Genomic DNA, 25,441 nt, shown 5'->3' on the forward strand with positions numbered 1-25,441 from the left:
CAAGGATAACTGGATAACCCAATATTGTCACCTCGCTGCAGAGCGTTGTCTGAGAACGTAACTTAAACAATCATTCATAATCCTTTCTTGCATTAAAAACGTTGTTCTTTAACCTGCATCTTTGTCAATAGTAGAATAAAGACAATAAGTCTGCTTTAAAGCATGCATATTGCCTTAAAAGCTGTGAAAATTTGAAAATATGTGAGGGTACCTTCTCGACAATAACTGGGTATTGATTTGGTAACTGAGGTCAACATTAAACACACCTGGGGAAAGATTTGACACACACCTCACCAACATGAACTATACACAGCGACTCAGCATGTATTACATCTTCAGTGTGTTCCCCAGCTTGAACCACTGGCTACTGCATAACCAAACCATGATAAAGCTGTTTTTAAATGTTCACTGTCATCATTACAAGCATGTTCTCTTTGCAATTTTAAAAATTAACATAAAACTGAACTGCAGAAAATGGCTGTCCTCTCCTGCTGATGTTCAGGTGTATGTCAGTATGTAGTGTCTCTACTTTAAAGAGTCCTCTCCTGCTGATGTTCAGGTGTATGTCAGTATGTAGTGTCTCTACTTTAAAGAGTCCTCTCCTGCTGATGTTCAGGTGTATATCAGTATGTAGTGTCTCCACTTGAAAGAGTTCTCTCCTGCTGATGTTCAGGTGTATATCAGTATGTAGTGTCTCTACTTTAAAGAGTCCTCTCCTGCTGATGTTCAGGTGTATATCAGTATGTAGTGCAGGCATGGGAAAACTAAGGCCCGCGGGCTTTTGAATCCAGCCCGCCGAATATTGGTACACAATTGTCCAAATTATAGTAAAGACCGCATTCATTTTGCCTTTTTCCTGCAATGCCCGGCATTTCAGTTGATCCCACTAGATGGCGCACTAGACATAATTTACCTTTACTGGAGTCTGGTCTATTCTCTCAGCTGGCCCCACTCAGCAACCCGGCAAGGTCGGCGAATACAAGTAACAAGCAGTAGCGCTGAGCAAAGTGACTAGAACGCGACCACACACTTATAAAAAAACACTTATATAAAGTCAGGCAACACTAACCAGGCTTATTGTGATTCTGTTTATTTTACCTTGCTTTAATAACCATCCGTTCACTGTTATTGACTATTGTGAAGAGGCAGATGTTTTTGTTTTGTGTTATTGCCTTCTTTATTGTCTTCTGAGTGGTTAAACATTGCTAATGGTGTTCCTCAAGGTTCTGTTTTAGGTCCACTTTTATTCTCCATATATATCAACAGTTTAGGTGAAAATGTGGATGAAGCTACTCTACATTTCTATGCGGACGATACCGTGATGTACTGTGCAGGTCCCTCCATTCAGGAGGCGGTTGTTAAATTACAGGCTGTTTTTAACATTATTCAGACTCAGCTCTCTGAACTAAAGCTTCTTTTAAATGTGGATAAAACCAAGATAATGCTCTTTTCAAAAGCAAAAAAGACACTAGAGCCTGTTTTAGATATTGTATCAACGCAAGGAACAAAACTTGAAGTTGTTGCCTGTTACAAATACCTTGGTATCTTGCTTGATGACTGTCTCTCTTTTAAACTTCATGTCAATAACCTGCTTAAAAAACTGAGGGTTAGGCTAGGTTTCTTTTTCAGGAATAAGTCCTGTTTCTCGCTTGAGGCCAGGAAAAGGCTAGTCACTGTGACCTTTTTACCTGTGCTGGACTATGGTGATCTGATGTATATGAATGCACCTGCCAACTACATGAGCAAACTAGATGCTGCGTATCATAGTGCTCTGAGATTTGTCACAAATTGTAAAGCACTTACTCATCACTGTACACTGTATACCAAGGCAGGTTTACCATCACTCACTGTACGGAGGCTCAGTCACTGGTACACTTTTATCTATAAAGCTATGTTGGGCAAACTCCCGTATTATATCTGTTCAAGCAGCAAGCAGCTATTGTCTGCGAACGCAGGATATAGTCTTGTTAGATGTGCCAAGAGTAAGGACTGTCTTAGGTAAGACAGCTTTTATGTGCGCAGCTCCACTTGCTTGGAACAGTCTACAGGCAAAATTGAAATTGAGCATTTTTATTTCTCTGAATGTATTTAAGGCACGTCTAAATGAAATGCTTTCTGACACTCTGGGTATTTGCAAATGTTGAATATGTAAATATGATATCCTCTGTTGTTTGTTTGTTTGTTGTTTTTATGTTTCATGTGGAACTAAATGATGCAGGTCTCCCTTGTAAATGAGATCGAGGATCTCAAGGGACCAATCTGTCTAAATAAAGGTTTGAAATGAAATGAAAAATTGCAACTATCGGATGGAATCAATACATGGGCTACATGTGGCCATCACAAGTAAAATCATAAAGAAAACTACGCCAGTTAAATATGTGTGAAAACGGCTTATTCCACAATATGATAGCAACAAGTAGTCAAGATAGTCTGATTAGCTTGCTATGCTAACATCACCTGTAGAATGGCAGATAAACGTTCATAACAGCATTGTGATGCCAAACAGCTTTCAGACTAAAACACATTCACTGATGGGGATGGGGGATATTTATCAGCTGCTTGTGTGTGACAGTCAGACAATGAAAACTTTACAGCGGCCGCTGCCGCGAGTTAACGGAGAATAAACTCCGGTGCACGAGCAGCACTGCAGCAGGCAGTAATGCAGCTGAACCACATTAATAAACAATGCACCACCGCACTCTGGAGAAAGGTACAAGGCTGGAGAAGTAGTTCTTTAATTTAATCTGGCTTCGTATAATTAAAAACTACCCGACGCAGTCCTCTATTAATGTTGTTGTGAGCGGTGTTGCGGAGAAATCAGCGACGTAAAACGCCGTGTGGGTCATAAGAAGGCACGTAAACGGTTACGTCATGACGCAAACGACGACGCAATAATTCACCTTTGAACCTAATTCACCTTTGAACCTGCATCTGTAACAATGAGTGGACCAAAGAAAAGTCAACATTGAGTGCCGAGTGTATAATGAGGAGTGGACAGCTAAATATTTTTTTGCCGATCTGCTACTGGCCCGGCCCGTCTGTCAAATTTACAACTCATGAGTGGCCCCCGGGCCAAAAGGTTTGCCCACCCCTGATGTAATGTCTCTCCGGGACATGTCTCCATGCTTTAATGTTCAAAAAGCTCTTTATTGTTCTCATACTGCCTGTGCTGCAGCACGTCTTTTCACCCTTTGTCTGAAATCAGAGCCCAGTCTGCTCTGATTGGTTAGCTGGCCTGCTCTGTTGTGATTGGTCAACCGCTTCCAGATGTCCTGCCCCTTAGACTATCACGTACAATGTGATGGAGTCCATAGATGAGAGCAGCGCAACGTCATTTCCTAAAAAGCTGTGTGTGAGAGAAACTCCCTCTGGAGGTAACACAGGGATTTGAGCCTTTGCAGACCATTTACATGTACAGAAACCTGTAGAACACACTACAGAGAGGGAAACCCCTAAACTCATAAAAGGGCCCCTTTTTAAATGATAATAAATAACTGAGTAATACAAAGACCCAGCATTTTCATTAATAACCAGCTCTTAATAAGTGAAGGTGAATAGTCATAATGAAAGTCAAGTGTATAATAGAGCATTCAGGAATGTTTAACCTTCCATTTGTGTGTGTTCAGCTTGATGTGTGAGAAGAGGATCTTCGAGGTGATCAACACCTCGCAGCATCCGTTCCTGGTGAACCTGTTCGGCTGCTTCCAGACTGCAGAGCATGTGTGCTTTGTCATGGCCTACTGCCCCGGAGGAGACCTGATGACACACATCCACGCCAGCATCTTCACAGAGAAGCAGGCGCGGTGAGCACACACACTCCTATCAGGGACCAAGGCCCAATTACAGGACGGAGCGTCTATTAATAACTGTCTCTTTTAGGTTTTATTCTTCCTGTGTGCTGCTCGGCCTGGAGTTTCTACACCAAAACAAAATAGTTTACAGGTAAGTTCTTCTCTGGTTGCTTCAGGAAACTTCTACATTGTTCCTAGTGGCACTTCAGAAGCATGTGTGTGTGTGTCCTTCAGGGATCTAAAGCTGGATAACCTGCTGATGGATGCAGATGGTTTTGTCAGGATAGCAGACTATGGCTTGTGCAAAGAAGGTGAGAACATTATTATGCTCCAGTAAAAGTCAAACTCATTCTCTTATGTCATGTAAATGTTTTTCCTACAGCACAAGGCAATAAGTCTGCAGTGTATCCGTATCATGGTTGGAACAGAAGTGTAGAGGACAGGATTGTGTGTGCTGGCACATTGTTTTGTTTCAGTCTCCTTATTTAATTGTGTGTGTGTGTGTGTGTGTGTGTGTGTGTGTGTGTGTGTGTGTGTGTGTGTGTGTGTGTGTGTGTGTGTGTGTGTGTGTGTGTGTGTGTGTGTGTGTGTGTGTGTGTGTGTGTGTGTGTGTGTGTGTGTGTGTGTGTGTGTGTGTGTGTGTGTGTGTGTGTGTGTGTGTGTGTGTGTGTGTGTGTGTGTGTGTGTGTATAGGTATGGGCCACGGGGGTCGCACCACAACATTCTGCGGCACACCAGAGTTTCTTGCCCCAGAGGTACTGACAGACAACAACTATACCCGCAGTGTGGACTGGTGGGGGCTGGGGGTCCTCATCTATGAGATGCTGGTGGGGGAGGTTAGTACAGACCTCCAACAATCAGCAAACTGAAGGATGCGATGCAAAGCAGGAAACTGTTCAGGGCTCAGGATATTGCAAATGAACAAGAAATCCTCTTCAGGTCAGACCTCTTTGCCCACATGCAGCATAACAACTAATATAACAATTCAAGGGACACGAGAAGGTGAAATGGGTATGATAATAATAATAAAATAAATAATGATCCCTCTCGGTAAAAGAAAGGAAGACCTAGGACAAAATGAATAAATATAATCAAATAAGAAGGCTTATTTAAAAAAGAAAAAAGGCAAGCTGCAGGTAGAACCACAACTACATATTGAAAATGGATTCAGAAATCACGAGTTCTAAACTGTGGACACTGGAATGAAGAAAGGAGGGATCTCTTTGCTGACAGAACAAGAACAGCGACCATGAACTATTTCAATGTGTTTATGCACATGTGATTATTGTTTTAAGACGGACTGGTCAAATGTGACCCTCTCCTTTTAATATACAGGAAGTGCAGCAGCGTTTGCCAAGATCTGTAGACTGCTTTTAAATGTGTGTCCTGTGTTTAGCTCCGGTAAACTCACAGTAACTCAGGTGATCCACCACTTCATCTGCTCTCTGTTCCCCAGTCTCCTTTCCCCGGTGACGATGAGGAGGAGGTGTTCGACAGCATCGTCAACGATGACGTGTGCTTCCCCCGCTTCCTCTCCCCTGACGCCGTGTCCCTCATGCAGAAGGTTGGCTTCCTATCACATATTCCCTTCAGTTTCCTCCTGGTGTGAGTGCTGTGTGTGCTAACGGTTCTCTCTGCTCTCTCTCTGACTTCCAGCTGCTGCAGAAAGCTCCTGAGATGAGACTTGGAGGGGGAGAGGGAGATGCCTCGGAGATCAAAAGACACAAGTTCTTTCAGGTGAGGATCCAGGAGCTGCTGACCTCCTCACTCTGAAACAACTTCTCCTCTTCCTTTACAAAACATGTCTCTGGGCAGCTGCTCTTTAGCTCCAACTGCAGACCAACAGCTGTCTCCAGTTCCAAGCAGGAACAGTTGATTCACTTGGTGGGGGGAAACTTAGGATCTTTTTGAGAAAACTATTGGACCTGTGGTCAAAGAGTTGGTTAGTTTGTCATCAGATCACATGGGTTATGTTTCCATTAGCAAGAAACCTGATGCATGGAACCCTACAACAGCACTCCTGATGGAACTAAAACCTCTGAGGGAAGTTGGATCAGCAGTTTAATGAGAGCTGAAGTCAAATGATTTTCAAATGAAAGAAATCCATTAGGATGACTTCACATGTATTAACATGAGGATGTCAGCTAAAGCGAGCAGTAGAAGTGAAAACAGAGGGATTTTCAGCTAAAAAAAAGCAAACAGATAAAAGCAGTCAGTGGATGTGTGAGTGCCAGAAGCACTGAAACTATCATTTGAAGAGATGGAGATCCTCCTCAGCTTTGAAGTGCCGTCCTGAGTGTAGACCTATCATGAAACTGAAACTGTTCACTGCAGATAAACTAAGTTCAAGAATGACATATGGTAGATAGAATCACTTATAGATGAATCTCAGTCCAGAGATAACAGGAATGTAGAAGTTGAATGGTTGCTGTCAGCTGACTGTGTGTTCTTGGACAGGGGATGGACTGGAGCATTCTGCTGGCCAAGAAGCTGAAGCCCCCCTTCCTGCCGGTCATCAGAGCGCTGAAGGACGTCAGTAACTTTGACGAGGAGTTCACCCGTCTCAAGCCCGTCCTCACCCCCCCACACACCCCCTGCGTCCTCACCGCCGAGCAGCAGGACATCTTTGCTGACTTTGACTTCTCTTCCATGAGTTGACTGAAGACACTGTGCTGCCACATGTTTACAACAACTTTTATTGGCCATAAAGTGCTTCTGATTCATTGGAAGCTGAGAAACTACATTTGTGCCGATTTCCTGTCCGCAGTTCCAGGTGCCATCACTCTGGCTGTCAGTGGCTCCATCCTGCACACGCTGCAGAACTCACTCCTTTTCACACCTGCTGAGTTGGATTTCATGATACAGAAATAATTTTTTAACATGTTTTGTCTCTGCCAAATTCATTTTGAACTGATCATGCTGACTATTTCTATCATGAAGCGGTAGGATCAGAAGGCTGAGCGTTAACAGTTCACACTGCATGGAATCAGTGCACTTTTTACAAATGAACACTTCTCCAGCCCTCTCAATCCAAAGCACTTAAGTGTTAATGTTTGTGATCTTAATGAAGAGACTTGTCCCTAAAGGCCAAAGCATTACATTCTATTACACAGCAGTTTTGCTGTGTAATGGAAGCATTATACGTCCATCTGTTGTTAACCTTTAATGTGTTGGGATGTCACATAATGAAAATAGCGCATTTGTCAACTGAAGTTATTTTGCAGATTTCTCCGTCAATATAACTGTCTGTTATTTTTAAAGAATACAATCATAATGAAAATGTTTATATAGAATAAACCAGCCTAAGTGTGAACAATTAGAAGGAAATATAAATGAATAAATATAAGTCTGCTGGAAAACGTTTCATTAAACATTTATTTATCCATGTGTAGATAGTCATTTCAAAGCTATAAAAAACATTGCAATAAAGTATTGCATATCATTCAGAAGTACACAACATGGATTACATGTTAATTAATATAAACCAGAGCTGTCAGTCCATATGGAGGTAATGCATTATCCAACACTACTGCTGTACATTGAACTCAGCATCACAAGTATTGCTGTCTTACAGGTTCCTATTGCACGAGACATACCATCATGTACTGCTGCTCCACAGTACTCATTCAGTCACTCTGTTCAAATAGCCATATACAAGTGTCAATACATTTTCTCATTCAAAATAGTTTCAAAAGGATGTCCAATATAAAATAGCTTGAAATGTTGTCCATTGAAAGTCATTCTGTACATCATGGATTCAATGCTAGGAACAATTCAGCACAGCTTCACTTCAAACAAACTGCTTTGAAAATAGAAAGATCAGGTTTGTCTTTAGAAGCAACTGGACCCTGTAAAACCTCTGTGCAGAATACAATGACTCAGCAATTAAAGCAATTTATCACAAACATAAAGAAGATATCTACAATAAAAACAACCGTACAAAATGTATATTCTCCAATGTGTTGATCAGGATGAGTGCACAGATAGGAATCTGGATAGTCTACACATGCACCTAAAACAAGTATATATTAATCATATGTTTATGCAATATTGGACATGTATTAAAAGTAAACTTACAAAATGTTTCACAGTAAGGACACAGTACTCACACAGAATCACACAGTTAGGTACCTGTCTCTGTGGACATGGTACTGTATACTTGAATGGTTGTAAACAATTGTTAAATAAAGGCTGTAGTGCTGGTAACCGGTTGTCCACGCGAGACATCTATCTGTTGACAGCCACTTGGGGGAATGAGGGGGAAACAGGAAAAGTGCAACACTGCAGCGATTATCACTGAGAGGAAAACGACAACAGGGAATATAAAAGGTAAACTGCACACATGGAATAGCTGCCAGCACTGTGAACCTAGACATGTTGAGTAACCAAAAGTTTTTTGTTAGAAAATGCATAGTAGGGTCCCCAGCACATAGAAACTGTCAGATGCTAACTTGCATATATTGGGCATTTTGCACAATTAGCATTAGCTAAAACTTAACAAATCGACTCACAGAGAGTACAAATATGGCCACTTTCTGGTTAAGATTGCCATGGTTGATCCTGGAAATGTCAGAAATTGATTCAGCATCCTCAATCAGCCCCAGAACCACTCCAAAATTGCCCAACATATGTAAGTTAGCATCTGGCAGTTTTCTATGTGCTGGGGACTATACATTTCTAACATAAAACTTGGTGTACTCATTTACATTTCCGGGTCCATTATAGGACTCGAAGAGCTGGCAGACAGAGTAACAGGAAGAGTTTGTTCCACAAAGTTGTGGTCACTGTCGGATCCCCAAACCCAAAAGTTGTTCTGTCAGTGTTCATGCTTGCCATGTGCTCCTACACCTGGTCGCTGCCCTCCCTGAAATACACCTGCTCCCACACCACGGTCCCCCACACGCAGTAGAAACCCCACAGATTGTGGAAGGTTCCGCGGTCGAAGGGGTTCTCGTCAACGCCGCAGTGCTTCAGGTAGGAGATGCGGTGGCGCGACATGAACTCCCAGGTGGTGGTGTTGAGAGACACCAGGTAGAGGTGGGAGCCGAGCAGCAGCAGCACCACGAGAGAGAGCAGAGCCAGCAGCACGGCCACCGCCAGCAGAACCCCGTCAGACCGCAGCCACTGCTGCCAGCTGGGGGCCGCGCTGAAGCCTGTCCTGAGGACACAACAGAGCTGTGTGATTCATCAGACCACACAACTATAGGATACATTAGGAAAGCATTTTTCAGCCTTTTTGCCCTGCAGTAAATCCAAACAAAAGATAACTTTTGCTGTAAGGCCTCGAGCTCAATGTTTTTTTCTTTCTTTTGAGCACAACTTATCTAGGCCTACTAGGCTCTTCATCTTGGTTAAAAGTTGGTTCCAGGACCCGGTTCAGTCAGCATTTTTCCTTTTCAAAAATTCATTCATCGCTGTTACATTACGTTACATGTCACTTAGCTGACACTTTTATCCTGCTGAAAAGTTTGGGAACCCCTGCTCTAGAGGAGATCTGCATGGAGGAATGGGCCAAAATACCAGCAACAGTGTGTGAAAACCTTGTGAAGACTTACAGAAAACGTTTGACCTCTGTCATTGCCAACAAAGGGTATATAACAAAGTATTGAGATGAACTTTTGTTATTGACCAAATACTTATTTTCCTCCATAATTTGCAAATAAAGTCTTTAAAAATCAGACAATGTGATTTTCTGGATTTTTTTTTTCTCATTTTGTCTCTCATAGTTGAGGTATACCTAGGATGAAAATTACAGGCCTCTCATCTTTTTAAGTGGGAGAACTTCCACAATTGGTGGTTGACTAAATACTTTTTTGCCCCACTGTATATATATATATATATATATACAGTGGGGCAAAAAAGTATATAAGATCAGACTTTAGATGGAGGGCCCAAACAGAGAGTCCCTGGTTCTCGGCTGCAGACACTGTAATGCATTGTTTGGTTTTCAGTCGAATGATATTCAAAGTTTGAGAAATAACGCTGTTAAAAACGCTGTTTTTTTGTTTTGTTTTTTTAAATCAATGAATGTCAATTGGTATTGTTTTGAAAGAAATCATGATCTCAATAATGACTAGAATGTTTTTTTTAAGGATTTGTTTCCTAATGCAGCAGGGCTAGCAGAATCCTCAGTGTGGAGGGTGGTGTGAGGTTGTGTGCTCACCAGGCGATGTGCACCCCCCACAGCAGCACCAGCAGCTGCACAGCCAGGTAGAGCACGAACCAGCGGTGGTTCCTCTCCCCAACACAGTTCTCGATCCAGGGGCAGTGGTGGTCGTAGCGCCGCACACAGTGCTGACAAGTCTGACAGTGCTTCGACCGCATCGGCTGCTGCTTGAAGTCATTTAGAGGAAACATCATTATTTGAATAAAATGAACATTCATGGCACTTTAAGGTGTTAAGTTTAGCTGTTCTTCTGTCGTTTTTTGATGCCACTGTTGTGATGAGTCCGGGGCTGAAGACAGTTAACATGATGTCTCTGTTTCACAGTCCTGCCATAGAAAGCTTCTCTAACAGAATATCCAGGGCGCTGCAGAGATCTGTTCCCAGGGTTCAAGGCTCCACACCCTCAGAAAACAAACGTCAGGAATAAAGGAGGATTATCTCAGTGTGAGGACAGGAAACACTGCATACGCCAAAAAAAATAAATATATATATCTGACCTATTCAAAAAGCATCTGGATTATTCTTAGTTGGAATATTTAAAACAGATATAGACCTGGAATAAGGCTCAACATTTTCCTGCCCTTGTATCTGAGGTGTATTTTTTGTTGCATTACATCAGCAACACTTTCCCCCGTGGTTCTTTATTACATTACATTGCATTTAGCTGACGCTTTCATCCAAAGCGACTTACAATATGTTCTTCAACATCCATCCATGATGAAAGCTGTCCCAAGCTTTCATAAAGCTTTCATAAAGCTTTCATAAAGGGAGCAGGATACACAGTACACAGTAGACCTGTTGTTGATCCCATAGAGCCATAGGATTTGTATTCATTATATTTTAAACAGATTGTCTGCTGTTAAAGCGTCTAAAAACTAAAAGTTAGTGCATTTTCTCAAATTTCTTTCAATTCTGTCCAAGTTTATGTGGCTCTAAATTTTATATGGTTAGTTTGGAATAATGACCTCTACATAGGAAGGCATTTCTCTAACGCTTAGCATTTAAAAATAAAGCTCAGTCAGATTAGATTTTTGTTTGTGTGTGTTGGTATTTAAAGACCTGTCAATCATTTGAGAATAATCCATCCATCCATCCATCCATCTTCTCCCGCTTATCCGTGGTCGGGTCGCGGAGGTAACAGTTCCAGCAGAGAGCCCCAAACTTTATTTTCCCTGGCCACATCAACCAGCTCCTACTGGGGGATCCCAAGGCGCTCCCAGGCCAGCGAAGAGATATAATCCCTCCATCTGGTTCTAGGTCTACCCCTTGGTCTCTTCCCAGCTGGACGTGCCTGGAACACCTCCCTAGGGAGGCGCCCAGGTGGCATCCTAACTAGGTGCCCGAACCACCTCAACTGGCTCCTTTCGACGCGAAGGAGGAGCGGTTCAACTCCGAGTCCCTCCCGGATGACCGAACTTCTCACCTTATCCCTAAGGGAGACACCAGCCACCCTGCGGAGAAAACCCATCTCGGCCGCTTGTACTCGCGATCTCGTTCTTTCGGTCATGACCCATCCTTCATGACCATAGGTGAGGGTAGGAACGAAAATGGCCCGGTAGACAGAGAGCTTTGCCTTCTGGCTCAGCTCCCTTTTTGTCACAACGGTGCGGTAAAGAGACTGCAGTACCGCTCCCGCTGCTCCGATTCTCCGACCCATCTCACGCTCCATTGTTCCCTCACTCGAGAACAAGACCCCGAGATACTTGAACTCCTTCACTTGGGGTAAGGACTCATTCCCTACTTGGAGTGGACAGTCCATCGGTTTCCTGCTGAAAACCATGGCCTCAGATTTGGAGGTGCTGATCTTCATCCCAGCCGCTTCACACTTGGTTGCGAACCGATCCAGTGAGTGCTGAAGGTCGCAGACCGATGAAGCCATCAGAACCACATCATCTGCAAAAAGCAGTGGTGCAATCCTTAGTCCACTGAACTGCAGACCCCCTCCCCCACGACTACGCCTCGAAATCCGATCCATGTATATTACAAACAGGATTGGTGACAAAGCGCAGCCCTGGCGGAGGCCAACCCTCACCTGAAATGGGTCCGACTTACTGCCGAGGACCCGGACACAGCTCTCGCTTTGGGAGTACAGAGATTGGATGGCCCTGAGTAGAGACCCCCTCACCCCATACTCCCGCAGCACCTCCCACAGTAACTCCCTGGGAACCCGGTCATACGCCTTCTCCAAGTCTACAAAACACATGTAGACTGGATAAGCGTACTCCCAGGCCCCCTCCAGGATCCTTGCGAGAGTAAAAAGCTGATCCGTCGTTCCACGACCAGGACGGAATCCGCATTGTTCCTCCTCAATCTGAGGTTCGACAATCGGCCTGACCCTCCTTTCGAGTACCTTAGAGAAAACTTTCCCGGGGAGGCTGAGTAGTGTGATGCCTCTGTAATTGGCACACACCCTCTGATCCCCCTTTTTAAAAAAGGGAACCACCACCCCGGTCTGCCACTCTTTTGGTACTGTTTCCGACTTCCACGCAACGTTGATGAGACGTGTCAACCATGACAGTCCCTCAACACCCAGAGCCTTCAGCATTTCTGGGCGGATCTCATCCACCCCCGGGGCTTTGCAACTGTGAAGTTGTTTGACGACCTCAGTGACCTCCCCCCGGGAGATTTGTGTCGATCCTCCGTCATACTCCAGCTCTGCCTCTAACATAGAGGGCGGAGTTGTCGGGTTCAGGAGTTCCTCAAAGTGCTCCTTCCACCGCCCTAACACTCCATCAGTTGAGGTCAACAACGTCCCATCCTTACTGTACACAGCTTGGATGGTTCCCTGCTTCCCCCTCCTGAGGTGTCGGACAGTTTTCCAGAACAACTTTGGTGCCGCCCGAAAGTCTTTTTCCATGTCTTCTCCGAACTTCTCCCACACCCGCTGCTTTGCCTCGGCCACGGCTGAGGCTGCTGCCCTTCGGGCCTGTCGGTACCTTGCAACTGCCTCCCCGGGATAACAAATCCCTGAAGGCCTCCTTCTTCAGTCGGACGGCTTCCCTGACCACCGGTGTCCACCAGGAGGTTCGAGGGTTACCGCCCCTTGAGGCACCTAGGACCTTGAGACCACAGCTCCCCACCGCGGCTTCGGCAATAGAGGCTTTGAACACCGACCACTCTGGTTCAATGTCCCCAACCTCCACAGGAATGCCCGAAAAGCTCCGCCGGAGGTGTGAGTTGAAGGCCTCCTGAACTTGGGCCTCCTCCAGACGTTCCCAATTCACCCGAACTACACGTTTGGGCTTACCAGATCTATCCAGAGGCTTCCCCCGCCACTCGACCCAACTCACCACCAGATGGTGATCAGTTGACAAATCCGCCCCTCTCTTTACCCGAGTGTCCAAAACATACGGCCTCAGGTCCGATGATACGATAACGAAATCGATCATGGACCTTCTGCCTAGGGTGCTCTGGTACCACGTACACTTATGAGCATCCTTATGTTCGAACATGGTGTTTGTTATGGCCAATCCATGACTAGCACAGAAGTCCAGTAACAAACCACCACTCCGGTTCAGATCAGGGGGGCCGTTCCTCCCAATCACTCCCCTCCAAGTGTCTCCATCATTGCCCACATGTGCGTTGAAGTCTCCCAGCAAGATTAAAGAGTCCCCTTCAGGAGCCCCATACAGGACTCTTTCCAGGGTCTCCAAGAAGGCCGTATACACTGAACTGCTGTTGGGTGCATAAGCACACACAACAGTCAGAGTTTTCCCCCCCATAACCCGCAGGCGTAGGGAGGCAACCCTCTCGTCCACTGGGGTAGACTCCAACAACGAAGCACCCAACCGGGGACTTGTGAGTATCCCCACACCCGCCTGGCGCCTCACACCTTGAGCAACTCCGGAGAAGAATAGAGTCCAACCCCTATCCAGAAGTAAGGTTCCAGAGCCGACGCTGTGCGTAGAGGTGAGCCCAACCAGATCCAACTGGTAACGCTCCACCTCCCGCACAAGCTCCGACTCCTTCCCCCCCAGAGAGGTGACGTTCCACGTCCCCAAAGCCAGCTTCTGTCGCCCGGGTCTGGTCCATCGAGACCCTCTGCCTTCACTGCCACCCTTCTGGCAGCGCACCCGACCCCATCGCTGTTTCCCGTAGGTGGTGGGCCCGCGGGACGGAGAAGTGGAGGTGTTGCCCACGTCGCCTTTTCGGGCTGTGCCCGGCCGGGCTCCGTGGCAAGCCCGGCCACCAGACGCTCGCCGACGAGTCCTCCTTCTGGGCCTGGCTCCAGAAGGGGACCCCGGGCTTCCTCCGGGCCGGGTATCCTCACTTCGTGTGTCGTCTTTCATGAGGTCTTGTGAACCAATCTTAGTCTGGCCCCTTGCCTGAGACCAATTTGCCATGGGAGACCCTACCAGGAACACAAGGTTCCAGACAACACAGCACCCAGGTTCATCAGGGCACACAAACCTCTCTACCACGGTAAGGTGCTGGTTCTTCAGAGAGGTTTGAGAATAATATCAGGTTCAAATCTTTCAACTTCAGTTTGGAAGATGGGTTGTGTTTTAAGTAGCTTGGATGTTACAGGTTAGAGACTTTGTACAGACATTTCAGACTATTTTATTCTTATAAAAATGTTTGTCTTGTTTGCACTGTTGCACTGTTGAGGAACATGTGACCTACATTTTTAATTCATTGCATAACTACACCGTAGTTGTGTCTAAGACATGACAACAAACCTTTGAATCTTGAATCTCAAAGTCATAGTGAATACCTGTGGCGCTGTGTCATGTGACGCTCTGAGTTCAGGAAGAAGTACAGCTGTGTAACTGTGCTGCCTAGCAACACCTCTGTCATTCTATACCACTCATGTTAAAGTACTGTAGAACCTCAGGTGTCACCCGAAGAGCTCCACTGGATGCACAGCACATGACAAATAACTGCCACGTACAGGCCATCAGTCCCACAGGCTCAGAAACAGCTTTTCGATTCAAAGTCCTCTACTTCACAAGATGCTCTTCCCCAGATCTCCCTCTGTCTGCCCTTGCTTCACTTCACACACATCATCCAGTACATCCATACATTAACAACGGAGCAATGATGGCTAACGTCTGTGAGATGTGGTTGAAAGCCCCAGAAAAGGTTAGTAAGTGGCCCTTCAGTTGAATGTTTTAGTTGTCAAACCACTTTTCCCCCAAGTCCAGACCTCACCTTCACACTCAAATTGAGAATTAAAATATATATATTATAAGAATATTATATTATATTTCTTTTGAAAGTTGCAGTTCAAATAAGAATACTTAAAGGTGGGGTAGGTAAGTTTGAGAAACCGGCTCGAGATACACTTTTTGTTATATTCCATGGAAGGCTCTTAATATCCCGATAGCAATGAATATCTTAAGTGCTTTGACAAAGAATCCATAACAAAATGTCATCTCTGGAAGCCGTAGCGCTGTAAAAAGCACGACCAATCATTTTAGTCGGCCCAGCTAAAATAACTGGATGGCCTACCTGCCTGTCAGCCTTCCATCTGTGCACAAACTTATCTCGTGCCCTCATTGGTTATGTGCGCGTTCGTGTGTTGGAGGAGGGGCTCTGTAAGGAATTGGCAGATTTTTTCATGCTGTGTATTTTCAAATTCTAGCGCACTCGAGCTGGTTTCTCCAAAAGTACCTACCCCACCTTTAACCCACAAAATGATCCATTGTAAATCAATGACTCACTCCATGTTACTTAGAATGTTCCACGCACGACTCCAAAGTGAACAAAGAATCAAAAACAGTGAATATTCTTGATCATTTGAAGTAAAGGGGGACTTGTTCAAGGGGGACTTGTTCAAGGGGGACTTGATCAAGGGGGACTTGTTCAAGGGGGACTTGTTCAAGGGGGACTTGTTCAAGGCAGCCTCAATGTATGAATGCTGACTTTTGTAGCGACTTGAGTATTTGCAAAGATATTTGTGCATAAACAGGCAATCTGAAGTGCCGACATTCAACTGGATACATGAGACATCGATTTTTCTTTATCACTTGTGTTGAGTGTGCAAACAAATGTTTGATATAGTTTCGCTTTTGTTAAAGATGCCCACAGTTTATTTCAATTCAGACTCTTTTACTTGTCTTGATTCTTTATGTACATTAGAGACGTGCAAAAAAAGGTTTCTCTCTATGAGTTCATGCAAACATGAGGTGAGTAATTGATATACAAATCGTTTATTTCTGATCAAAACCTGTGTGAATACATATAGAAGTGTACTGATTCTGATCAGCCTCATGTCAGGGAGGCGTACCTGCAGCACGCAGTGTCCACAGCGCCGCTGTCTCAGGGACTTGGTGGTGGGGGGGATCATGTCCTGCTGCTCCTCAGTCACTCCCAGCGTGAACTGAAACAACACGAGAAAACATTTCAGTTCAAGCATGACCTATCAGAAAAAGCACCCCTTAATATAATTGAGACTCATAAAAAGGTAATGAAATCCTTCATTCATATATTTTCAAATATTTTGCCTTTACCAAATATTGTGCTTACTGCTATTTGGACTAGTCCATATTACAATTCTGTTCATATTTTTGTTTAAATCTTCAGCCGTTGGTTGCAAATTATGATTAAGATAATTTACAACCCCTAAACATGTGTCCCTATCAAACCTTATTTTAACCAGCAACATTTACTGGCTGCCTTTCCCAGTCAAAGCAGCTGCTTCTTTCACTGCTGATACTGAGACTATGTGGGTGGACATACATGTGAGGGTCATAAAGCACCTGCAGGTCTCTGTCCTCAGACAGGATGAAGCCGGGGTCCATGAGGGAAACAGCGAAGTAGAGCAGCACCGAGCCCAGAACCAGCAGCACGAACAGAACCGGCTGGACCAGTTGCCCCGTCTCCTCCTGCCGCCTCAGCTCTACACACATACACACACACAACAACACACAATTTACTCAATAAGACACACTGAAGTCCTGCTGACAGATACCAGGCTCATACTCAGGCAGATTTATTGTATAAAGCATGGTTTATAAGTTAATCATTTAACATTAAGTAGCTTTCCTTCTCAGAGTAACGTTATAGTGTTATAAACAGCCTTACCTGTATCATGCAGGAAGAGTATGAGGGTGATGACCCATGTCAGAATCACATGAGCTGTCCTCACCAGGAACCCTGAGCCAAACACATTCTTGAACATGGTGCTAGCATGTTAGAGCCTCCATATCTCAGCAGAGGCCCTGAGTCCTGAGAGCCGTCAGTGTGTAGCGTCATTAGCCATGGCGTTAACATCAACAACTAGCTAACGGTGTTAACGTTCCTGAAACATCGAAGCGTCCTGTCAAAAAGCTAGTGTTAATGTCGCTAACAGCTAACGGCTGTACTGCGACCGCCGGGGGCGCTAACCTGTTTTGTTTCGTGTGACTGAGCCAAACACTGCATTAAATAAAGAAGTCGAAAAACACTATTTTAGAATTCTCGCTCTGATGCTTTGTTTTTATCCCTGTGCAGTCACAGCTGTTATTGGCCAGAGACGGTCACGAGACAGTCCAGGATAGGGTGGCCGGGAGGGACAAAAAGCCAGGACTGCGCATGATGATAGGATCCTGACTGTTCTGTGATTTCAAGCAGGAAGCACACTGGTAACTGCTAGTAGTGGGATTTAGTGGTTAATGGATAAAACACACATCAACAGATACAATTATTATTGTCTGTCAGAATATTGGATGTATTGTTAGAATGCCAGACGCTAAAGCTGCATTTAAACGTATTATCATTCACTATCCTCTAAGGAGGCGACATATCTTTACACACTTCAAAGCTGATATGGTGCACTATTTTTGCATTACTTTCCTTTTATTTCAAAATGAAATAGTGGATTGTTTTGCTGTTGTGACTCAGTATAACTGTTCTGAAGGAAATATTCTCCAACAACTCCATCATTACACAGTAACACTTCTCTCAAACATATCATAAACATTTTTCATTCTTATCCTGAAACAGTTTGAAAATTAACTTTTGGCCTCTGAAGTGAAAATGGTATTTGGACAAATGAATGCACTGAAAAGACAGGGAAAGGATATAGGTTGTATTCTTTTGTATATATTTTTAGAAACATGTAAAAAAAACAACTCATTGCTCGTCCCTTAATTTTGTTCTATTGGTTTTAAATCCCATGATATGTAGATGTTCCTCAACAAAGAGAGAATGACATGACATGACAGTTTGATTTGATTATCTTCAAATACAGTTAAAAAATGTATTTAAACAATTGTGCATTTTTAGGCTGAATCCATCCCAGTTATCTTCTCCATCCTTTGCCCCAGCTCACTGAATCTCTGCTCCTCTCACACTACTTTACTTTTCACAGAGGTGTTGCTGAGCCCGCAGCTCTTTGGCCTTTTCTTCATCCAGAATGAGCGGAGTTTGCAGCGTCCTCCCTTTCAGCATCTCCAGGCCCTGCAGGAGGAGATGGAGGGTGAACTACACCACTGGATACAGACTTCACAATGGGGCTGACAGCACTATGTTCAAGCTACCACTTATTTCAAATTTAAAACAATTAAAAAAAGAAATCAACTCTTGTAACTGCAGTTCACCAGTTGAAATCTCTTCAACATGTGTCATGTTTTACATGGATCTGTGGGCAGGTTCATGTCCTTACCTCTCCAAAGTAGGAGACCAGCGGTGAAATCTCCCACTGCGCTGGATCGTCCCCTGCTGATGCACTATGGGAAAAAGAACATGTTTAGATTTCATGGATGGATACAGATTTTCCCAGTCTATCTAATACTACATTCTCAAGCACATATTGAATGGTCGCTGTGAGCATTTCTCCTCTCAAAAGCACTAAAAAGCTGAACATTTATTTAGTTTAGTTAAGAATTGTAGTCCTTTATTTCTTACAGGACGTGATCTCTTTAAAGCCAGATACAGCCTCCAATAACAGATCCTTTTCTGTCAAACCAAACAGCACACTGCATACATTCAGCTGCTTATTTTTATTTTTAAACTATCTGAAGATTTGGGAATCCAACTAAATCCTTTAGGTTAGAGTGAAAGTCCTGACACAATGGGTGTTTTATGAACCTTGGAGCAGGGAGGGTGTTCCCGTGTTCATCACACAGAGTGGCTCCTGCAGCGGCCGCCCAGCGCAGGTGCTGAGTCAGCAGAGAGGCCCGGGCCGTGGTGGGGGTGTCTGTAGCAGCTCCGCCTGCGTTCTTCAGGGGGGAGAACTCATCCTCCCTCACAACCTCAAATGCAACGAAGTTCCTTCCAAAAGATAGATGGAGCATATTAAAAATGAACTGTACAGATACTGTTTTATGATTTAATGCTACTTTATGTAGAGTAAAACAACAGATGATAACAGCTAAAGAATATAATAGATTAAAACATGTACCTTGAGAATGGAAAGACATCAAACACAAATTTCTCCATCTTTATGCCATTAGGTTTGATGGGTTTGACTTGATTCCCACATGAGTCCACAAAGGGCACTTTCTTTAATGCGACATGCTGTTTCAGTTGGCCTTCAAACTTCCTGTAAGATGAAAAAAATCGTAGTAAATCAAGAGCATTTACTTTATAGAATGTCACAACAGGGTTTATCCTCTGAGGTCAGGAATTCACAAAGTTGTGTGGTAAAAAATCTGGTTACATTTTTTGTTGTTTTTTTTAAATTTATAAATAGGGGACAAAAGTGTTAATGAAGTGCAAACTTTGCTCTGGCGGGGTCAGAGATTCACTAAAACCTTCAGGAGTAGTCTGCTGGGGAAAATGATAAATCCACAAAATATGTTTTAGAGTGGCCAGTTGTTAAAGCGTAATTCCAGAGTTGAGTTGTGAAAATATTTGACTTTAGAAGAAGAATTTGGACGGACAGACAGACAGACTCTAATTTATAACAAACCTGTGTATAAAAAAGCCAAGTCACACCTCACTACACAGTGTTTAATCCTCTTTGTTAGAGACCTTTTTTATGGAAGTAAAAACACAACAAAATAAAAATGAGAATTTTGGGTAATATACACAGCTGGTTGTGAGAGAAGCAAACGGTGTTTCACTCTCATCCTCAGTTACAACCCTTAGGGTGTGATGATTAATGAGAGGGAGGAAATAAAATGACATCACAGTTATTCCCCAGGTCCTTTAGTGGTCATAACATGGGTGGGAGTTAGGGTTAGTTATGTCAGCTCATGGAGTCAGAAACGGGGGGTTACGTATTGTAACCCTAGTTATTTATATAACTAGGGTTACAATACGTAACCCCCCGTTACGTTACAGGCGGAGCCCTCTACTGGACTCTATGGGTACTACCTCTTAACCATACTATGCGAGCATTCACCTACTGAGATATCTATAAACGTAGCCGGCCCCTCGGGGCGAGCCTACCTGAATGCGTGCACAAGCCTACCGTATATAAGGCGGCCACCCCTCCTGACTGTCATCCTACACCCTCTTCAGCGAGCGGCATAGGACAGACAGGGCCCCAAGTAGAGGGCTCCGCCTGTGCTTATATAACTAGGTTACAATACGTAACCCCCCGCTATATCTTACACAGGCTCCGCCCACTACTGGACTCTATGGGTACAGTGGGTGGAGCCCTGATGCATAAACGCCCTGTCGTCCAACAACATCGACACATCACACCAAGCCCCCAGGAAGTGCGCCGGACTAAGATGAAAATATTTGTGGTGGCCAAACGGCGGTACTACACTTCTGTTTGGTTGCCAGGCCCGGAAATACTTTTTCCCATTGACTTACATGGAGAAAGAGTGGTCTGTAAATCGTTGGATAATTTTTTTTAAACTAAATAAACTACCCAGTATGAACACTTGTATAGCCCTTATTAAAAAAATTAGTTCCTCAAGTTGTAAAAATGTGCTAATAACGTTATTCTGAGAGTTATTTCCCTCTGCATTATGAACGTGCATCCAACCCACGGGACCACGCCGCCCGGCACATTCATGTGACGTGTTCAGTACTACATGAGTTTTACCCTATGGTTTTACCTTTACACATGGATGCACAATAAGAACGGACCCATATCGCCTTACTGCCAGCCCACGGAGCTGTAATAATGGATATATTGCACATGTTTGCTGTAATTCATCATTTGTAAAATATTATACTACATGGACTTTATGATGTAAATCTTGTATTAAATAAAGTTAATATTACCGACATAGATTAACGTCCCTGTAGCTTCTTATTGCACTTGCAATATACCATTAAAGGAGTTGAACGTTGCTGTTTGCTATTACTATAATAACACGCAGGGATAAGTCAGAGTTTACAACCTTTGCATGTGGGCACAACACGTTTTGACCCAGATTAATTAGCTATACCAGCGGTTTTCAAAGTGTGAGGCGCGCCTCCCCTGGGGGGCGCCAGAGAGCTTCAGGGGGAGCGCAGCGTGAGACACAAAAGAACGAGAAAAAGACGAGTAAAGTGACACTTGCCCACTTGTGGCTGTCTGTGGAGACCGAGTTCCCCCACCTCGCCAAAACGGCTGTAAAAGTGCTCATTCCCTTCACCTCCACCTACCTGTGTGAGTGCAGGTTTTCCGCATTGACTTTGATCAAAAGCAAGTACCGGTCAAGGCTGCAGCCAGAGGATGATTTGCGTTTATTCCTCTGTGCATCAAAGATGCAGACTCATTGTTCCCACTAAAGTAGGGGTGAGTGTAATAAGGAGGCAAAGTTAACGTTCAGTGTGTTACCGGGAGCATATAAAAATGTATCCACCATGTTGAAAATGTTAAAAAAAAAGATGTCTTGAGAACACGGCGTGCGGAAATATAGGGGTCGTGCTGCAGCTAGATGTGCCTGTCCTCTGTAAGAAGGTGTCGGCGACTGACATGCAAGGAAAAACGGCTGTCCACAGGCTGTTCCAATTTTAACAACTGTATTAACTTCCAGGGTAGTGAATTGAACATGCAATTGTAATTGGGTGTGTGGTATATTTTCATGCACGGACACGCATGTTCCACAACACACAAACTGAACAACACTAAATTTTCCGATCAGCGTCCTTGCGATCTTGTTATAATAATAAGTGCACGTTACTGATGCAATATGGTTGAGACCATTCGGGCTTATTCTAGAGGGGTGCAAGGAATAGTCCAAGTAGTGGGGGAGTTTTATAGAATATGTTTAAAACATAAAAATAAAAAGGTTTAAAAAAGTTATTGTGTAATGTTTTAAGGAGGTGACGCTACTCAGCCAATCAAATCGGTGCAGACAGCACGATAGATTCAAACACACACAGAGACACGACAAGAGGAGAGAAACAGTCGGAGTAATTTCAAATGGTGGAAGGTAGACAGCGAAAACAGAGCATTTAATTACATTTTCTCTTACTGGACCTCTTTGAAATGCAATTGAATACCGCTGCATTATAGCAACAACAACAATAATAATAATAATAACAGCAATAATAATTGGGAGGGGGGGCCCGGCTGTTCTTATGTTCTCTGAGGGGAGGCTCACCTACCCACACTTTGAAAACCCCTGAGCTATACTATATGATATCGCCAGAGGAAGTCGTCATACTTATACATATATAAATAAAGATATATGTGTCAAAGCTCTATCAAATTAACAGTTGAACAAATGAACAACCTTGTGTGTGTCAAATAACAAGTTGTATTGTAGTGTTTATTTTAGTGTTGTTTTATGCTTATCCACATTTTGATTTCAGAGCAAAGGAGAATGCTGGCAACAACATAAAGCTCAACAGTGAAGCTGGCAATGCTGAACAAAACCATCTAGAGTTATAATATTTATTCAGCTGAAAAAGCCAAAGCTCTACGAAAATGTAATTAAAAACACATAAGCATTTCAGGTAGAAATCAGCATTTTATATAGAAATTATAAATAAGACACAAAAATAAGAAATGAAACCTAAAAGAGATGTTAACACTTGTATACCTCTGACGGCTGCCATAGAACTAGGTGGAAAAAATAGTGACAACAAATGTAAATACAATTTATTGTAGAGCCGATGAATGGGAGTCGGAGGCGGTGTGTTCAGTACGGAACTCCACACTTTATTAACACGAAACATTCAGACAGGTAAGACATTAGCTTGTTGCTGTATGTAAAGCTAGCATGAATGAACAACAACCCCGGTGCCCTCACTAAAGGGTCCGGGTTGCAATACACACAAAACACACAGCGAATTATGTCCTATCACGTGGCACCACGCAAGCCCCCCCAGATGTACACAAAATCAGCGTGGTGGGGAGGAACGACACGCCGACCCCTACGACTCCTGCGCACGGGAGTCGGAAAAGCGACGTCAGCCTGTGTGGCCCCCGGAATAGTTGGGACCGGAACCGTAGGCCCCGATTCCGAGACAGGGGTAGAGGCCGGGGGGCGGCCCCGTCGCGGAGGTCGAGCCAGCACCACCGGCTGGTCTAATTCCAGGTGAGCAGCCTTCACCTGGTCCACCGAGACGTGCTCGGCCTTACCACCCAGGTTGACCACAAGGTGTTTGTCCCCGTGCTCCGGAACCCGGAAAGGCCCATCGTAAGGGGGCTGTAGGGGTCCCCTTCGCGCGTCGTGCCGGATAAACACATGCCCCGCCGAGCGGAGCTCCACGGGAACCCGGGACGCCTGAGTACCGTGCCGAGTAGTGGGGATCAGAGCAAAGGCCTCAGCGGCATCCTGCAGGAAAGCCCGCTGGGCTGTCGCCGACAAGGGAGCCGATGCGTTGGGGAGGAAATCCCCCGGAACCCTCAGCGGCTGACCGTATACCAACTCCGCCGTGGAGCACTGCAGATCCTCCTTAGGCGCGGCCCTCAGGCCCAGCATCACCCAAGGCAGCTTGTCGACCCAATTACCGTCCGGAAGGCCGGCCTTGAGGGCCGCCTTCATGGAGCGATGGAACCGCTCACAAAGCCTGAGGGTGGTAAGCGGTAGTCCTGTGCAGCTTAACCCCCAAACCACTCGCCACGGCGTTCCAGAGCTCGGACGTGAACTCGGCCTTCGTGTGGCGGTGCACCTTAGCGTGCTGACAAGCCACGCACTCACCAGCCCAAGTCATCACGTCCTTTTTCAGCCTATGCCAGAAGAACTTCGCGGCCACCAAGCGCACCGAAGGCTTAACGCTGGGGTGTGACAGGCCGTGCACTGCCTCGAACACAGAGGGTAACGCCTGCGTCGCCGAACACCACGTCCTCCAAGCGCAGCCCCGCACCCTCCACCTTCAGAGCCTGGACGCCGGGGTCTGTGACCTGGTCTGCCGCCATGCGAGTATAGTCCAGGCCCAACTGGACGGCTCCGATGACGACTTCGGAGAGGCAATCTGCCACCAGGTTCGACTTGCCAGCCACGTGCTTAATGTCTGTGGTGAACACCGGCTTGTGGTCGACAAACACCGTAAACTCACGGCCTTCCAGCAAAAATCTGAAGTGCCGCACAGCCAAATAAAGTCCAAGGAGCTCTCGGTCAAAAGCGCTGTACTTGCGTTCTCTGGGCGTCAGCTGGCGGCTGAAAAAGGCGAGTGGCAGCCAAACGCCCTCCACCCACTGTTCGTGCACTGCACCAACGGCGTAGTCCGATGCGTCTATGGTAATGGGGATGGGAGCCGTGGATGATGGGTGCGCCGACAGGGCCGCCTGAGCCAACGCAGTCTTGACCTCCGTGAAAGCAGACTCAGCTTCTGCCGGCAGGGGTGCTGCACCGCCATTGGTGACGCGGTGTCCGAGGAAGTCAATATCAAACACCCCGAACTGGCACTTTGCAGGATTGATGATCAACCCGTGTTGGCTGAGCCTCGTGAAAAGGGCTCAGAGGTTTGACAGGTGCTCTTTCACTGAAGCGCTGGCGACGAGTATGTCGTCCAGGTAGACGAACACGAACGGCATGTCCCGCAGCACCGAATCCATCAGGCGCTGGAACGTTTGGGCGGCGTTTTTGAGCCCAAAAGGCATCCGCAGGAACTCGAAAAGTCCAAATTGCGTAATCACTGCTGTCTTAGGGACGTCCAGGGGATGCATGGGCACCTGGTGGTAACCAAGCACCAGGTCCACTTTCGAAAACACAGACGTACCGGCCAGATGTGCCGAAAAATCTTGTATGTGCAGCACCGGGTAGCGTTCAGGTGTCGTGGCGTCGTTGAGGCGGCGGTAATCCCCACACGGGCGCCAACCGCCGTTCGGCTTGGGAACGACGTGTAGAGGCGAGGCCCATGGACTGTCAGAACGACGGAGGATACCCAGGCATTCCATGGTTGAAAACTCCGCCCTCGCTACTGCAAGCTTAGAAGGGTTCAATCGCCGGGCCCTGGCGTAGACTGGGGGACCTTCGGTTGTGACGTGGTGCTCCACCCCATGCTTGGTGGTGAGCGCGGAGAAGGTGGGCAGAATCAGGTCCGGAAAGTCAGCCAACAGCCTGAGAAAAATGTCCGCTCCCGACAGCGAGCCCGACAGCGGTAAGCTGCCTTGCTAAGTCTACAAACGAGGGAGGAAAACGTCAAGGCATCAACCAAGCGTCCACAAAGGAGTCCGTGAGCACATAAAAAATCCGCCCAGAGGAGGGGAAAAGAAATGGTT

The 25,441-nt window shown here is 45.4% G+C and overlaps 3 protein-coding genes across 3 annotated transcripts in view; 1 reads left to right on the forward strand and 2 right to left on the reverse strand.

Moving 5' to 3' along the window:
- The window catches only part of pkn3 (protein kinase N3), a 35,482-nt gene extending 28,332 nt beyond the window's left edge, over positions 1-7,150 (forward strand). The window contains exons 16-22 of the mRNA XM_079658901.1: positions 3,627-3,803; positions 3,880-3,942; positions 4,026-4,102; positions 4,485-4,627; positions 5,248-5,355; positions 5,448-5,528; positions 6,249-7,150. Of these exons, the coding sequence (XP_079515027.1) occupies positions 3,627-3,803; positions 3,880-3,942; positions 4,026-4,102; positions 4,485-4,627; positions 5,248-5,355; positions 5,448-5,528; positions 6,249-6,449 (850 nt within the window). The 3' untranslated portion in view covers positions 6,450-7,150. The remainder of the gene's footprint in view (positions 1-3,626; positions 3,804-3,879; positions 3,943-4,025; positions 4,103-4,484; positions 4,628-5,247; positions 5,356-5,447; positions 5,529-6,248) is intronic.
- zdhhc12b (zDHHC palmitoyltransferase 12b) lies at positions 7,149-17,821 on the reverse strand. The gene is made up of 5 exons (XM_079658904.1): positions 16,984-17,821; positions 16,659-16,798; positions 16,187-16,279; positions 9,955-10,121; positions 7,149-8,949 (listed from the first exon to the last, which is right to left on the reverse strand). The coding sequence occupies exons 1-5, from the start codon at positions 17,078-17,080 to the stop codon at positions 8,634-8,636; spliced, it is 813 nt and encodes a 270-aa protein (XP_079515030.1). The 5' UTR covers positions 17,081-17,821; the 3' UTR covers positions 7,149-8,633.
- Positions 17,822-17,955: 134 nt separating this feature from the next.
- uap1l1 (UDP-N-acetylglucosamine pyrophosphorylase 1 like 1) overlaps positions 17,956-25,441 on the reverse strand; it is a 33,500-nt gene continuing 26,014 nt past the window's right edge. Inside the window, exons 6-9 of the mRNA XM_079658903.1 lie at positions 19,283-19,423; positions 18,970-19,152; positions 18,545-18,608; positions 17,956-18,339 (exon numbers count right to left, since the gene is read on the reverse strand). Coding sequence (XP_079515029.1) covers positions 18,238-18,339; positions 18,545-18,608; positions 18,970-19,152; positions 19,283-19,423 — 490 coding nt within the window. The 3' untranslated portion in view covers positions 17,956-18,237. The remainder of the gene's footprint in view (positions 18,340-18,544; positions 18,609-18,969; positions 19,153-19,282; positions 19,424-25,441) is intronic.

This window comes from Notothenia rossii (genome assembly GCF_949606895.1).
Source record: "Notothenia rossii genome assembly, chromosome: 11".
NCBI classification, from domain to species: domain Eukaryota; kingdom Metazoa; phylum Chordata; class Actinopteri; order Perciformes; family Nototheniidae; genus Notothenia; species Notothenia rossii.